At 37.2% G+C, this 16,203-nt stretch overlaps 1 protein-coding gene across 1 annotated transcript in view; it reads left to right on the top strand.

Moving 5' to 3' along the window:
• TSGA10 (testis specific, 10) overlaps positions 1 to 15,717 on the top strand; it is a gene marked incomplete at both ends in the record, with an annotated part of 23,143 nt that extends 7,426 nt beyond the window's left edge. Inside the window, 10 exons of the mRNA XM_009865392.1 lie at positions 1,092 to 1,243; positions 3,499 to 3,614; positions 4,431 to 4,585; positions 5,831 to 5,886; positions 6,102 to 6,270; positions 8,259 to 8,369; positions 8,926 to 9,111; positions 11,953 to 12,155; positions 12,480 to 12,584; positions 15,583 to 15,717. Coding sequence (XP_009863694.1) covers positions 1,092 to 1,243; positions 3,499 to 3,614; positions 4,431 to 4,585; positions 5,831 to 5,886; positions 6,102 to 6,270; positions 8,259 to 8,369; positions 8,926 to 9,111; positions 11,953 to 12,155; positions 12,480 to 12,584; positions 15,583 to 15,717 — 1,388 coding nt within the window. The remainder of the gene's footprint in view (positions 1 to 1,091; positions 1,244 to 3,498; positions 3,615 to 4,430; positions 4,586 to 5,830; positions 5,887 to 6,101; positions 6,271 to 8,258; positions 8,370 to 8,925; positions 9,112 to 11,952; positions 12,156 to 12,479; positions 12,585 to 15,582) is intronic.
• Between the last annotated feature and the right edge of the window lie 486 nt (positions 15,718 to 16,203).

The raw sequence follows: 16,203 nt of genomic DNA, 5'->3' as shown, positions 1-16,203 counted from the left end.
CTTGAGGGAAGAGATGCCATCCAGAGGGACCTTGACAGGCTTGAGAAATGGGCCAGTGCAAACTGCATGAGCTTCAACAAGTCAAAATGCAAGGTCCTGCACCTGGGTCGGGCCAATCCCAGGCACAAACATAAACAGAGTACAGAGTGGGTTGTGAGTAGCCCTGAAGAGGACTTAGGGGCGTTGATAAATGAGAAGCTCAATGTGAGTCGGCAGTGTGTTCATGCAGCCCAGAAGGCCAACCCCATCCTGGGATGCATCAAGAAACGCGTGGTCAGCAGGTCAAGAGAGGTGATTCTCCCCCTTTGCTCTTGTGGGACCCCACCTTGAATACTGCGTCCGGTTCTGGTGTCCCCACCATAAGAGGGATATGGATCTGTCAAAATGAGTTTAGAGGAGGGCCACAAAGATGATCCAGGGGCTGGAGCATCTCTGCTGTGAGGACAGGCTGAGGGAGCTGGGATTGTTCAGCCTGGAGAAGAGAAGACTCTGGGGGTACCTTATAACTGCCTTCCAATTCCTGAAGGGAACCTACAGGAAGGCTGGGGAGGGAATTTTTACAAGAGTGTCCACTGATACGACAAGGGGAAATGCGTTTAAGTTGAAAGAGAATAGATTTAGATTAGATCTTGGTATGAAATTCTTCAGTATGAGGGTGGCAAGACTCTGGAATGGATTGCCCAGAGAGGCTGTGCATGCCCCTCCCTGGAGATGTTTGAGGCCAAATTGAGGCCTTGAGCAAGCTGGTCTAGTTAAGGGCAACCCTGCCCATGGCAGGGAGGTTGGATTAGATGATCTCTAAGGTCCTTTCCAACCTAAAACATTCTATGATTAATAAATTAAAACATTCCTAGAGATCTGAAAGACAGGAAATTGATGGTCCTTCAATGGAAGTGAAAATCACATTTCATCTCTTTGCCATCTATCTTCTGTAGACTTGGAGTCAGGTCTGGAGTAAATGAGATGCTTGGGACATTTCTTCTTCAGTAAAAGATTTATGCTAAAAACAGAGTAGAATTTGAATCAATAAGAGAAATTCTATGTATAAATCAGCTTTTTTTCTTTTTTTGGCTTTTAATGTTTAATTATAGTTAGATAGTGAACGGTTAGAACAGATGTCCGAAGTGGCTCTAATGAAAGACACCATTGATTCTCTGGAAACTGAGGTGAAAAGATTGGCAAGAAGAGCACTGGACTCTGAAACTGAGCTGAGCCGACAGGAAGCTGAATATGTTTCACTTAGGTAAGTAAAAGTATGTAATTGCTTTAGTCGGATGGATAAAGTCAGCCTGTTGTTCTCTGGTTTTCATAACTGTTATATAGCTCATGGGGAAAGGAATTTAGTTGTTCTTAATAAGCTGTTCTTCTTTTTGGACTGAAATTGTTTTCCTCGTTGCTTATTTATATATAAACGTTCTCGCTTTGTTGCTGCAGGGATTGATTTTTTTTGGTAAATTTCATATGATTTAAAACCAGATTTTTCATTTCGTTATGTTTTTATAGAGGTAAACAAACATGCATAAACTAATGAGTGTCGTGTCTAGTTAATTTCAAACACCCTCTTCTTAGTCTGGAAGCTTTTTCATGAGAGAGAATAAAACTGAAGCCCTGCGTAGGGTTTGCGGCCTGCTACACAAATGAATTACTTCAGCATGTTCAGAAGCATGTAGTGGGACTAGACTCAACTGAAGCCTTTAAAGAAGAAAGCATAGGTCAGTGAGTGCAAGATAAAAAAGGATAATTTGCTGACTGGAGGGAAAGATCAATCACAGAGCAAGTTTGTGCAGAGAGATACTGTTAGAGAGAGAGACTTCACTGCAAGGTTCAAACTAGTGATCTCTTTGAACTTCACCCACAGGTCCAATACGTAGACCTGACTGCAAGGTTCAAACTAGCAATTTATTTGAAGTTCACTCACAGGTCCTATATGTCACTACTGCAGGTTTTATGGATATGTGGAAGAATGCACTATTGCAATTTAAAAAGCAAAACAAAGGATACACTTTTGCAAAACTAAGTGATTCCTGGAAATGTACTAGTACAGATTTAAAAAGCATAAAATAAGTATGTGAAAATACCACACATATGTCTCGGTCACTAACCCTCACTCAAGTAAAGATTCTCAATCCCAGGGGAAGTATCTGATGTCTCAAATAAGGGGGGAAGAATCTCCTACAGTCCAACTGTATTGTTTGAAGAAACTTCTCCAAATTCTACCCAAAATCTTACAATATTTATCCTGTAAGGATGGGATGGAAGGGCAAAGGTATGCCTGAGGAGACTAGACTATCTAGAATGTTTATCTTTGGTGGTGTGATGAGATTTCCCCTTATCTTTCCTGGGTGCCCCCTACTAGTTTTACTAATTTTGTGATGGCTAGCACACCAATGATTTATTCAGCCAAATTAACATATCTAGCATATAAATGATTTAGCTGAGTTTAACATATCTCAAGAATAGAGAGTAGTTGAAAATGAGACTCAGGGCAGAATGTTTGTTATTTTGGTTTTAGTTCCATTCAGGTTTCGGTCTTTGGTCTGCTGTTTTGGATAACTCAGGGCTGGGTCATTTTTCACAGCCCTCCTTGGGTCATCACAGTCAAGAGTCTGTCAAGGCAAGACAGAGCTGAGCTGAATTAACACCTCCCTACATCTTGCCTTTGTTCACCTGTTCTGCGGGTATCCACACAGATACAGAAGACTAGATCATAGATTGAACTAGGCTACAAAGTGAAGAGACTGCAGGAAAAGAAACTGCAACCTTTTCCCTCTCATATTTCCTTAAATGTAATTGTTAGGCAAACACTCTCCTAAACTTATGTGTCCTTACAACTGACTGCTGTAGTTGACACATAGGTGCTTTAGGTTTTTTTGTTGGATTTTGATTGGTGCGTGTGCTGGGTACTAATGTGCGATATTGTGCTGGCCCACAATACCTTTCTAAGGATACTGTGATTTCTAAAATAACCTGAACTCCTTTGCAAATCCAACACTTAGTTATTGCTGCTTTATAGTAAGTTGTCAGATTTACAAACACTGTAAAAAATTGAGTTGTTGAAGATTAGTTGCTGCTACTAAAATATCTTTTTCTTTCCCCCCTCCAAACCAGGCTGATCTCTTCAGTTTCTTACAACAGTTTGAGAATCATTAATATCATTAAATGTTTTGAATGTATGACTTGGGTATAACTTGAAATAGGGCAGGCATTCCAATGTATGTCCCCAGTGATGATTTTTATTTTAGTAATTTTTGAAAAGTTTTTACATCAACCTGTTGTAAAGGGTTTTTCTTACTTTTCTGTGATACTTTACAGGAGTACTCGGGCTTCAATATCCAGAGATTAAAGTTAACATGAATAAAATATTAATAAAATATCCAAATAGTCTAAAATACATGGAAGAATCTTGCTTTTTGCTAACTTCTGAAATTTTAGTGACGTTTCAAAAAGAAAAAAATATAAACATCTGAATTCTCCTGTTTAATGCTTCTGCTTTTCCAGTTTATTGAATGAAAAGACAGAAAAGAGTCTTTCAGAGACTCAGCAAAGCCTTGCTAAGAAAAAATATGAAATGCAACTTGCCCAAGAAACAATAACGCTTTTGGATGAAAAAATTGGTGAGTGACAGAAACACTTTTTGTAATAAAATTCAATATTGATGAATTACCACTTTTTTTTTTTTTTTTAACCTTACAAGTTGTAATAGGGAGAAGTTCTGTGGAAAAAAAATTAGAATGTTAATGTGTGCTATGATGTCTCTGAAAGACTGAGCTACAGATCATTTTACTTCAGATGTTTTATCTCCTGGAAGTGGTTAATAAGTCTAATTCAATAAGTCCAAACAGAGTTATATTTAAAGAGTAATTTGCAACCTGAACAGTTTTTATGAGGTGTAAGGTTCACTGCCAGAAGGGTTTCTGTGCTTCAACTCTATGAATGCAATGTGTGTAGATCATATAAGAATAGATTCTCTGACCATTTAGAGGTAAATGTAGTGTGTAACACCTTACTAGCTGAACAAAGATAGGGAGAGATGTCTTTTACAATTTGATTCTGTAGTGAGTAGATTTCTTTTTTTCATTATTGTTAAGTGACTAATTTTTAAGTGGCTATTATCAGGATATCAACTCTTACTTCATCAGTCTTTACTCACTATAGTCTACATAGACATATTCTGTCTATTGTAATTCTGTTTAAGCCTTTATTGTTATAATATTGCAAAAATATATTTTTAATGATCTTTGATTGAAGGAAGAATGCAGTTTTATAAGTATTAGTTGGAGTATTTATGTGTTTTGAAAAAGTACATGTTTCAGTGTTTTTTTGAAGGGGAGCTTTTGCCATATTCTTTTATGCTTTAGAAGTCCATCAAAAGAATTTTTATTTCATTTGGGTTGAAATAATAAAGATGAGACCTTTCTGCTTGTATCCAGATAACTTTTCAAGACAAAGTCTTGCACAAGAAGAGGAGATCTGTGCTTTGAAAGAATCAGTTGCACAACTTGATAAAGAGAAGGCGACTTTGCAAGACTGCGTGGAAGAGGGAAGAGACAGGATTGCTTCTTTTGAGGAAAGCTTGGCAATTAAAGTATGTTCTAGTGAGTAAATAGTCACATAGCCACACAAGATTAATAGGGAAATGATCTGTTAGGTCATCACACCTGGCTTGTACTGGTACCTGCAGCAGTGCTCAGTGGTGACCTAGTTCTGCTCCAGTTTCAAGGCAACAATAAAAGTCAGTGTTGGCTTCAACAGCAGTAGGTTTGAGCAGTGCTGAGCATTTCATGTTTGGTGTTTTGTATGGTTTCCACTTATCAAAAGAGGAGACTTTAAGTTCTTTCCTCAAGTGGAAAAGAGTAAATTAGCCAATAAAGTATTTTGCTTTTGATAAAATTTAGCCTAAATTCTTCCTTGGAGTTCACTGATGTTAGAGATGCAGGATGCCAGATGATAGTGTCTTTGTTGTTATTGAAGCAGCATCTGAATTATATTCTTTGCACCTTAAGGTACTAGTTTACCTAAGAAAATTGCATCAGTCTATTGCACAGTGTGATTTCAAGCTGTATAATGAAGCTGCTTAGTTCTTAGTTCTGTAACATTGTTTTGACTTCAGCTTAAGTCATCTGGATGCTGATTTAGGATAAAATGAAGAAGGTACTTTTTAACTGTTGTGATTGTTAACTTAAGAGTTTGCACTGATTTTAAACAAAATCATAAAGAAAATATATTGCAGGACAGGATACGATCATCTTGGCGCAAGCACTGACTTTGCCTTTTAAAAGCTATACATTGTAAAATGGTGTCCCTTTTGGAGAAAATAAGGATATCTCTCTCTCGCCTCTCTTGTGTGTCCAGTGGAAGACATTTCCTTAGACTATCTATGCTTCTTTTAACATCTATATTCAAAGACAAGGGAGTAAAGTGATATACTTGGTGCTATCTTCTTTATGGAAATACAGTGACAGAATTCTTGATTTTTTTCAATAACAAACTACCAGACTCTGCTATTTTATGCATTTTAGAAAAGCTGTAATAATTTGTCTCATGGACAGAGGATGTAATTTAGTTTTACGAGTGTCAGCCAAATGCTACCTTTAGAACCACAAAGGATTTAAAAAATGTAATTAAAGTTATTATATTCTGCAGAAGATTTGTTCCTTTATTTGTCAAATTAGATTATCAGAATTTTCAGCTCTAAACAGTACATGATGGAACTTGGAAAACCACAGTCCATTTCAAATTAAATAGTTAAATTAATAAGCTAGCTGAATAAAAGGAAGATTTATACTGAGGAGTGCTGAGAGGTTTATAGTAATTTTTATTTCTTTTCAAGGAGAAAATAATCTTGGATTTCAAGATTCTGATTTTTGAGTTGGAGCGTTCCACAAAGTAAGGATAAAATATCAAGATCGGTATTAAATTTTGATTAAATTATAATATTAACTAAAACAATGAATCATAAGATATGCTAATGTATAATTTTATTTGCTACTTTATAAAATTCTAAAAGTTTCACAGCTGTGTTTCATGATTGGAAAAGCTATTATTTGTATTAGGTTGGGCAGTATTGTCATACCTGAAGTTATTTGTTGTTTGCTGCACAGAGAATCTACTGAAGCACTCTGTATCTGTGAGAAAGATATCTCCAGTTTGCATCAACAGCTACAAGAAACCAAGAAAGAACTTGCACAGAGTAACAAGAACAGAGAGTCTTTAGCTCAGGAGAATAACAGGTTACAGGAGCACCTTTCTAATATTAAGCAAGAAAGCCAGGTATATTTGTACAGAGAACTTTTGAATAAAAGGGAAAATTGTGTATTTTGCATGGAATTGTTGGGCCTTCATCTGAAGTAAATCTGCAAACTAGTTTATAGGCTCTTCTTTCAAACTCTGATTTCTCCCTTATTGCTCAGCTCACTTGTGTGAAGAGGACCAGCTATTCTTATGTAATGGTTTGGATGTTTATCTTGAGGAACACCTAAGTAATGTTTTTTTTCCGATCTTCATATAAAAACACTGTGGCAGTTAAAACTATTGCTTGCATGGAAAAGTACTCTAAAGGAGTGTTTCTGTAAACAAGGGTTTCTTGTGCTGACTGGTCCAAAGCGCTTAAAAGCTTATGAATTTGACTTGCTAGTAATGTAACACAGGACACATTTTAATAAGGTTCAAACTATATTAATAGTATCATGGGTTTTTTTAGATTCCTTTATAGTAGCCTTTGGATAAAAGTTGCTGTAAGTATTTGGTTATAATACAGCATTACGTTATCTTCTTTGTTACTTGTCCATGCAGTTACTAATGAAAGTAATTAAAATATTTAAAACTGAAGTGTAATCTCATGCACACACGATCTCCATGCATCGATATGTTTTCCAAGCAGCTAGAAATTAAACTTAATACCTATAGCAGTTCCTCACTATGTAGTGTTTCTGTTTTTTTTATTGAACTTCTTGTCTTCATTTGGGGTTTCTGATACCTGGTCTTTCTTCTCTGCACTTACTATACTGCTTAGGATATCTTTGTCTTTGAAAATACTTTCTGCTTACCTGCCTTCCTCTTCCTCTAGAAGCACTGCCTTGTTTTGAAGGAGCAAATTAACTTCACCTGATGTTAGGTGCATAAAAGTTTTAAGATATGAAGGCTGTTCTTTAAGTGAAGAAAAGTCCTCCAGAGGGAGATTCATCCCATCCTAGTTCTTCAAGTGATTTGTTTTACCTGTCTGTCTCCCTTTATTGTAAAGGGAGTGTAGCTAAATAGTTTAGATCAGGTGCCTAATGCTGCACTGCAAAAATTAGGTGAGACAGTTCCCATTCTAAAAAAATCTCTTCTCATGCTAATTGCTTCTCCTTAGCGCCCTCTTTTGAGGATCTTAGAAAAAATGTTGAAGTTTTTAGTAGCTTTAACTGCCAAAGTTATTCCAGGGAGTCGCTGTTCTTTACTTTCTCACAGATTCACAGTTGATGCTGAGGAAGTCAGCTGGTACAAAATCCAGCCTCCTCTTGCTTCATGGTTTTCTTGGCAGTGCCTGGATGCTTGGGGAATGAGTTAGAAACAAAAAGATCACCTACCTTTTAATAGGCTTACCTCTACAAGATGTATTGAGTCCTCTAGGTTCTTCCATTAATTTAGGTGATACTCAAAGTATTTAAAGTAGCATTGTCATTTCTTCAATGTTGTAGTAATTTTTTAAGGAAGGGTTTCTGAACAGAGCAGTTCAAGATGGCCTTTCTCTAGCTTTTTTCCCTCATTCTGTTCACTTTTGTAAGCAATAGTTGCCAGAAATTCTTTGTGTGTTCTCCTAATACTCGTGTCTTTACTTCTTCTAATTAGGAGATAACTGCTTAATTAGATAATTAATTTTTTTTAGCTGTCTTCTGCTTTTCTGAATGTGGACTTTTAAGAGACTAGAATACATAGCAAAGAGGGAGATGACTCTGAGGCCTGCTTCTTAAATGGGGTGGGCTATTTTGTTATGGCCATCTAAATAAACCACCTCTGGTTTTCTTCTTAATTACTACAGTCTTTTATTACATTTTGTCTTCTTTATAAGAAGATTTAGCATTATTTGTAAGTCAAAGAAAAAATATTTTTGACAAATGCAGAATTTTGATTATAGAAATATACATGGTTTGGATTTTATATAGCCTTTAAATAATGAGTTAATATAACCATAGGCATTAGATATGCACTAATTTTATTTTTTGTGTGAAAGTACAAACAGTGAACTTTAATCACATGAAACAAATATTTCTTCATAGCTACTATGTAAAAAACTAACGAAATGCCAAAATGAGCTTGATGAGATGAAGTTGAAAGCCCAGGATTCAAACACAGATATTGTCAGACTCAAGGGTGTGCTGAAGTCTAAAGTAAGTATATGAATTAAGTCTGTTAATAAAAGCTGTTATTTTCACTTAAAATTTTAAACATATTTCAATTGAAGAATTTGCTTCCTAGCCAAAATTTATTTGCACTCTCCTAATAATTAGTTTGAACACATTTTCTTCGCTGCTTTTGCAGTACATGAATAATGAAGTGTATTTCATTGTTGTTTTTATATACATATATATACAAACATACAGATAGACACACGTGTGTTTATTAAACTTTAAAATCCTGACAGTAAATAATAAGTGTCTGTCTTTATTACCATATGGGATTAAAAAATATTCCTGCAATATATTGCAATACCTCATATTAGGAATGTTAATTTAGCAGTTTTTAAGAGTTGTCTTTTGAGCATTGAAATGTGGCCAGCTTGAACAAAACACTGACTTGTAACAAATGTCTCAATGTTTTAGCTAAATGGCAAAATTTTCAGTGAAAGGAGAACATCTGATATCGTGTCATACCTGCAGATCTTTAGATATCCCTATTTTGTGAAGTTTACTGTAAATTATTAAGCAATCAAGCTTTATGTATTAGGAGAGAGAGAACTGTGAACTTTTGGAGAATTACCACAAAGCCCGTGAACAAGGAGAAAGTTGGAAAGCAAAATGCCACCAAGCAGAAGCAGATTGTAGCTCTGTTAAACAGGCACTGCTCAGTGTGGAGTCTGAGTACTGCAAGCTGAAAGAGAAGATGGAATCCCTTGAAACAGAGATGGGGCAAGTAAGTTGAAAGTATTCTTTACATACTTTACCCCTGAAATGGTCTGGCAGCAGCTGCAACAGCCTGCAACCGTTCAAAATCATGTTCAATGCCACTTCTTGTATTTTAGAGGTATGTACTACATTGTATAGAGTTTGAGTTTGTTTCGTAACATGGCTAGAATTCTATTAGTCATGCTTTAAGAAAATAGCATATTTCAAAGAGAAAAGAAAAATATAAATATCTTGTGTTTGGAATGACGGAAGGCATAATGTCACACCAACTCCATGGCATACCTGAAACCTACCTGGTGCTAGATCACTTGTTTTGTGTCCCTGCTTTTCTTGCTTCCAGCTTTTCAGCCTTCTTTCCACTGCTTTAGGTGTCCCAGAGACCTACTTCCTCCTTGAAAATCTGAAGAATTTACAGAGAAGTCCACAGCATGACTTTGGAAATACATTCCGAACATATAATCTGTCTTCTGGGTTGGGGTTGTTACAGTTTTTCTTGCAGATAATCTCAGCTTCCCCAGTATCCCATAGGCTACTGAGGGCTACCCATGGGAATTAGATACTCAAGAGGAACAGATCTGCTGCTGTTCCGAAAGTGGATGAGAACATAACAGTAGCAAAAGAGCACAGGAAGATTGTGTGACAGATTTTTACTTTTTTTTTTTTTACCATATAACAAAACTGATATGTAGTCCTAGTTTGTCAAGCAAACCTCAAATGGGTAGAGATTTCATCCTTCTTATTCCTTCCCACATGCCTTCTATTAAGCATAGGAATAAACAGACCTCTTAATGAAAACTGTGGCAACAAATTCCGTCAGAATTTGTCTATAAGGCATACATTTAAACACAGAAGTTTTTATTTAAACATGTTAATGTGCTTAGCAGTGCTCTGTGTTCCTTGTGCTTTCTTTTAGGCAAAATGGAACTAGAATTAATGTAATGTGCTTCCTTTACCATCATCTCTTCGGGTCTCATTCCTAATAAATCCTTCAAGGAAGTCACAGTGTTTTAATCTCTCCCCTTGCTCTGTTGACTTCCCAGACTCATTTTGCCATCCACTGAAAATTAAGTGTTTAAAAGTGACTGGAAATACAAGTGTCACTGGGCAAAGTACAGGCATTTTTCAAAAAGGAAAAAACTAGATTGTGTTAATTTAAATATACAAAATTCTAAGTGCTTTTAGTCAGAACTGCAGCTGCTGGCTTGTGGACTTCTTTTTAGTGTGACTTCAGTCATCTCTTAGTCATGCCTGAGTTAATGGTGACAGCAGTATAAATATGGCTGACACTATCTCAGTGTTCTCTGATCATCTACATACAAGAATATATTTTATTGCTCAAATAAGAACGTGTCATCTGAAAATGAAATGCGGGCCATGGCACAATTTTGAACTTTATTAGTTCTGCACAAGGAGCAGAATTTTAGGAATAGAGTTTAATAGGTAAGTAGCTGATTTTGCTGTCAGAAGCAAGAAATCTCCTCTAGTTTTTATATATGGGAGTTATTTAGTGAATCTTTGGTTATAATCAGTCACTAAGTAAGCAGAATATTTAGAATAGTTTATTAGCAAAGAAACTTGACATGGACTTTAAAATGGTGACTCCTTTGGGAAGCATCAGTATCTCTTTAAGAATCTTTCCTTAATTTCCCTTGAAAATCAATTTCTGTTGACCTTGATTTTTGCTTTGAAAAGTGAAAAATTATTTTTTCTTTTTTTTTCTTATTTTTTTCCTCCCTTGCCGCCCCAACATTTGCCTATGATCTTGATTCTTGCAATATCTTCTTCGTTTTAACACACAAATGATTATCCTCTGAAAATTCTGAGGAATGTGCTGACGAGGTGGAGTGTTTTGTAAGGTGTCTCAGTTCATAGATTTACCATGACCTTTGGGTGAGCATTATCGCGCTTAATGTAAACTAGGTTTGTGTAAAATACAGATAAAAGTGCTTGCAGCACCCAGAATGGACTCAGACATACTTAAATGCACACATGAAAAAATGAAGGAAAAATAGCACCTAGCTTATTTATGCTAAGATTAAAACAGGTAGTTTTCCGTGTCTCTGTAGCGCACTCAATAATGTCTTCAGAATGTTTTTTTTTTCTTTTTGTATAGTTATGTTTCAGACAAATGTATTGTTCAGTTTGCAGTGGAACACACTGGGGTTTATGATTATTCTTCTTTTTTATGTTCCTCCAAATAAATAGATTCCTGCTCGGTCCCCATGTGTTGCCAGGTCTAGTCGAGAGGTGGCATCCCTGCCCAAAACAGGGAGGTTGGACTAGATGATCTCTAAGGTCCCTTCCAGCCTAGGCCATCCTATGAACTTCTCTGAACTTAATCTCTTACTTTCGGTTTTATTAATGTTCTCTTTCCTCCCAGATTTATTCTTGATGCTCCTTTAAGTAAAATAAGTGTAATCTCACTCTGCTGGTGATGCAGATGTTGTTTTGTTATACCGTATGTCATTTCCTGCATGCAGGTGGTTAATCAGTAGTTCCTTGTCTCAACAATATGTAAAACTTCCTTTTCTTTAATGATTCTGTCTACATTCTATTGATCTATGTGTTTCATAGCATTTTGTCGTTTGTATCAAATATATTTATAACGAGTTGTATACATTGGGGGAATTTAGAAATGTGACACAGGATTTTGACTGAAGGCAAATACAACACTAATCATCCATATTGGAATGAGAGCAAATTTTGGTCATTAATCCCAGTCTTCCTTTTTTTTTCTCCCCCTTTTTTTATTTTCTTCCCTTAAAAACCCCCAAACATGTCACTTAGCATAATACATAGCCAGCAAGCTTAACAGACTTAGATCTAAAACTTTTAAATTTTTGTTTAGCTACAGAGTAAGTGTGAATCATCCCATTCTGAAATAGAGCTGCTGAGAAAACAACTGGGAAATGAAAGAGCATCTCTGAAAGACCTGGAATCTTTGCTCATATCCAATCATGAGAAACAACTTCAGTCACAGATAGCAACGCAAGAAAAAGATTCTGAAATTCGGTTTCTCATGGAACAGCTTTCTTTAGCAGAAAATAAACTGTGAGTAAATGACCAGGAGAATATTGCAGACTTTTTTCGTTCTTCCCAAGTGTATACACACAGGGATGGCTTTTTATCTAGCTGCCTTTTCAAATGGCCAATGTACATTGGCTACCTTAACAGCAGAAGATAACAAAAACCTGCTTCTGATTCCTCAGCTATATAGATAATAGATTTTTCTGTGTAGTGTTATATTTTACTATAAAAAATGTTCTTAATCACAACTACATGGTGTAACTGCCCTTGTAATTTTGGATAATTGTATTTGGTAACGTATTTAGAGGATTATAGTTGCTATCTAATTGAAGTGTATGGACTTTTCAGTGCTGTGCAGAGTCGAGATTTTTCACAGCTCAGAAACAGAGCAGCTCAGCTAGAGTTGGAACTGGATATCACCAAAAGACAGCTGGAGACCGAGCGCTTTGAAAGGCAAGTGTGTGTGTTTGTATTGAGCTTCCTGCGTCTAATTGGGGTGAAATGCAATATCATACTAAGACTTAGACTAATTAGTAGGATAAACAACGGAGTTTGGTTTTGCTCTGCTGTACATCTCCTGTGTGTTCAGAGCCTATCCATGTCAATGATTGCAGCCTGTGTAGCTGTTGTACATGTTGTCTAAACAGTTGTCTGGATTCCCTTTATAGCCAATGGAATGAGACAATGAGATAAACTGTCCTCTAGAATTGCCTGGTTTAGGATGGGATTGATCACTGTCCTGAAAAGGCTCACCTGTCTTCACTTATTTGTAGTGATGTCTCTCTTGAATTTATCTATAATGACGAAATAGGCAGCTGGTTGGTTGAAAAAGTGATTTATACACTAGCTATATTCAGTGATATGAACGGCTAACTTTTCGCAAGAACTGCGCTAGTTGAACTAAACCAGATCAGAGCATTGACTTAAGGGGTCCACACAACCATGTGCTTGTCCATGCAGTTTAATTGTTAGTACACATTCTGGAATTATTTTGGCCCATACTTAATGTCTTCTTCTAGTTAAGGATAATTTGTCACTCACATGACTGTTTGTAGTTGCAGTAATATCAAAACCTAGTTTCCAGTTGGTATTTAGAGTGAGCCTATGCTGAGGCAACAATCACCAGTTTTCATTCTTGAAGAAAATTTCTCTTCTACTTCTGAATTGTTTTGGAAAGAATAAAGCTAGGTTCCATTACGCAGTTTGTAAATCCGTTGAAAAACAATATGCAGAAATGTTAGATAGCAAAGACTGAAATGTTCTCATGTAAAAATCTGAGGCTGACATTAGATTTAGCTATCTTTGAAAGGCTAGAGATTTGGGGTCTTTTTGTTGCTTTTTCAGAAAATCAAGACAGCGTCCCTTCAATGTCCTGCAAAGGTTACAAGGATTTTATTTCTTTTCTATTTTTCCTCAGAAAGTTATGCTTTACAAGAGCAGGTATTGATCTCTATTGCTTGCAGGGTAAGAGATTAAAGCTCCAAGCTGGTTTCTTACAGCCAGTCTATTTTTCTGGTACTGGTAAGTGAAACCCAGAAAAACAGCCAGAGAGGAAAAATGCTATCACTAAAGTTGGTGTTGTAGTAGTATAGAATGGAAGCAGCAGCTGACAGTACTGACTGGGATTTTCCTTTATTCTTGTTGTCAGGTTAAACAAGTAAGTAGATGGTATCCTTGTTCTAACACTGACTTTTAGCTAGTTGTATTGATTTACTGCCTTGGTGCAGAATGGAATAATGCCTGCAATTAGGAGGTGGAAGTGCCAGCACTGTCAGGCCTTGAATGAGCACTAACACAGTGATAGCTGGAGGCTTAACCCATCCCTTTGGGGTTTTTTTAACCAGTTAGGAAAAGTACCTCCCCATCCCTCCCATCCTCCTGACTGCAGAAGCAGTTTGGACGCATGGAAAAAACAGATTTGATTTATTGTCCTGTTCTGTTTTTGGTGACCTAGCACAGGCTCTGACTGTCGGGTACCTCTACTGCATGACTTGCATCTCTTTTTATCCATTTCTGTTTCCTGACTCTCCACTTTGCTGCCTTTGTACCTCCCTTTCTCTGCCCTAGTCTCCTCCCAAATAAAAAACTTGCCCATAGTTACTTTTTTGCACTGGTCACAGTTTTGCTACATTGACACTGAACTTGGAGTTTGACAGGGCTTTGTTACCTGTGAGAAGTGCAAGCAGCTCCACTCTGCTTTCCCACCATTGCCAGCACCAGTTTGATCATTAAAGACTTTACAGCATGTGCACAGTGAAGCCCTTAAAAGCATTAAGGCTTGTAAGACTAGCAGTCAACGTAGATAAATCTGGTTCCATCATCTTTGTGGTGCATATGATAGCTTCCCAGGCACAAGGTTGTGGGATGCTGGTAACTAGGTGGAAAACAGTTACTGTCTCAGTGGGCTCCTGCTGCAAGAGTGAGCCCTCTCCCTGCCTGTAGCTTCAGCTCCGTGAGCTGGTGCTGGGTCTGACAGCTCTCCTGTGGGTTTGGGCAATCTGCTTCTGTGTTCCACTCCATAAGTAGGCCTGTGATAATGGCTAAGCCACAGCGAGGTCAAGTTTGAGGTCAATACCATACAGGCAGCCCTTGTTTTGCCTTCATTTGCAAGATTTCAGGCAACTCGGAGTCCTTTTTTCCAGCCTGGGTCAGCGGTGTCCTCCCGAAACACCCATTCATTTATAACGAATCATTGTCCAGCTTTTACTGGAGTTATATGCTGAAACTCCGGGGTTGCTGTAGCCACCCTTTGCTGTAGTTTCCCAATCCAACCCGGGCTAGATTCTCCTTATGGAAACAACTGGCAGCCTGAAACCAGGATCACAGAGGAGTACGTAAAAATATTCTAATGTATTATCCAGTCCCATGTACCTCCTCCCCGTAAACCCAGGTGCAGGAGTTACAGATGGATCCAGTATGGAGGCCTCGTCCCTTGCAGACAAAGTGACTTGACTACAATTTTACAACTTGCCTACCGAGGAGTCCTGCATCTCTCAACCATCCAGAAGTTTCAGGGCAAGTCAGATCAATACTAGTCCGCTGGCTTTCCCAACTCAAACAGCACAAGAATACTGCTAATAACACTGTCCTTAACATTGATATAATTGCTGATTTTAGTGATTGTCCTTATATTGCAGACTTGTGAATAACCTTAAAATTAGGCCCTTCCTCCCTGGAGATTTTTACAATTTTGAGAGTTTGACCTGCAGCAACCGTGTCTAGCTTCTATCTTTTAGAGAACGTAGAGACAGTTGATATGTAGAACTAATTCTGAGTAGGGGAGTCACTAACCTGTCTTTCAGAGAAGTGTATTGTGAACACATTTAGTTTTAAACTAAACTAAAATTAAAATGCTGACTATCTTAAGGAGAAAAAAAATTATAATGACTATGGGATCATTTTGATGATTTTTGAAAAGTGCTTAGCTTACTGTAAAATAATGTTTATTTAGGGAACATGCTGTACGGGAGCTCCGACGCCAGAATCGTACAATCTCCTATCAGTTAAGCTCTACCTTCAGAACATCATCACCTGAACATTCCCATCATCGATCTCCTGATTGGTCTCCGGACTGGTCCCTGGAAGGGTAAATGGTTCAACAACATTTAAGTTCCAGACACTGAGGGGGAAAAAACCCAAAAAGTTGGACTCTGTATTTCTTGTTGAAATACTGACTGAATTCAATGGAATTACATTGCTCCAAGAAAAGTTACAAGAAGATTCAGGACCACAATCTTTTGCTATTTCTTTTATTCTGTTTTACTGACCTGTATCAAAACTATATGGTTAATAGCAACTGGAATGCACTGGGCTGCTATAGGAATAAATTCTTAAAACAGTAACAGAAATAATGCTACAGAAAATCTCAACTTGCGACTAGTTTGTGCAGGTGTAGATGTAAATATTTTCATCTTTCCTACATAAAAGCTCTTAACTATCCAGCCTTTCCTCTTCTAGTACCTGTCAGAATAAGTTTTACTTTATATGTGTGCATTTTTTACAAGAAACATAAATGCATTCTAAAGTCTTCAAATACTTGTAACCTGGAGGAGAAGCAAGCCCAGCTTTCCTT

This window comes from Apaloderma vittatum, unplaced genomic scaffold (assembly GCF_000703405.1).
Source record: "Apaloderma vittatum isolate BGI_N311 unplaced genomic scaffold, ASM70340v1 scaffold16002, whole genome shotgun sequence".
Taxonomy (NCBI): Eukaryota; Metazoa; Chordata; class Aves; order Trogoniformes; family Trogonidae; genus Apaloderma; species Apaloderma vittatum.
Note: the sequence above shows the minus strand (reverse complement) of the source record. Positions and strands in the feature narration are given on the sequence as shown.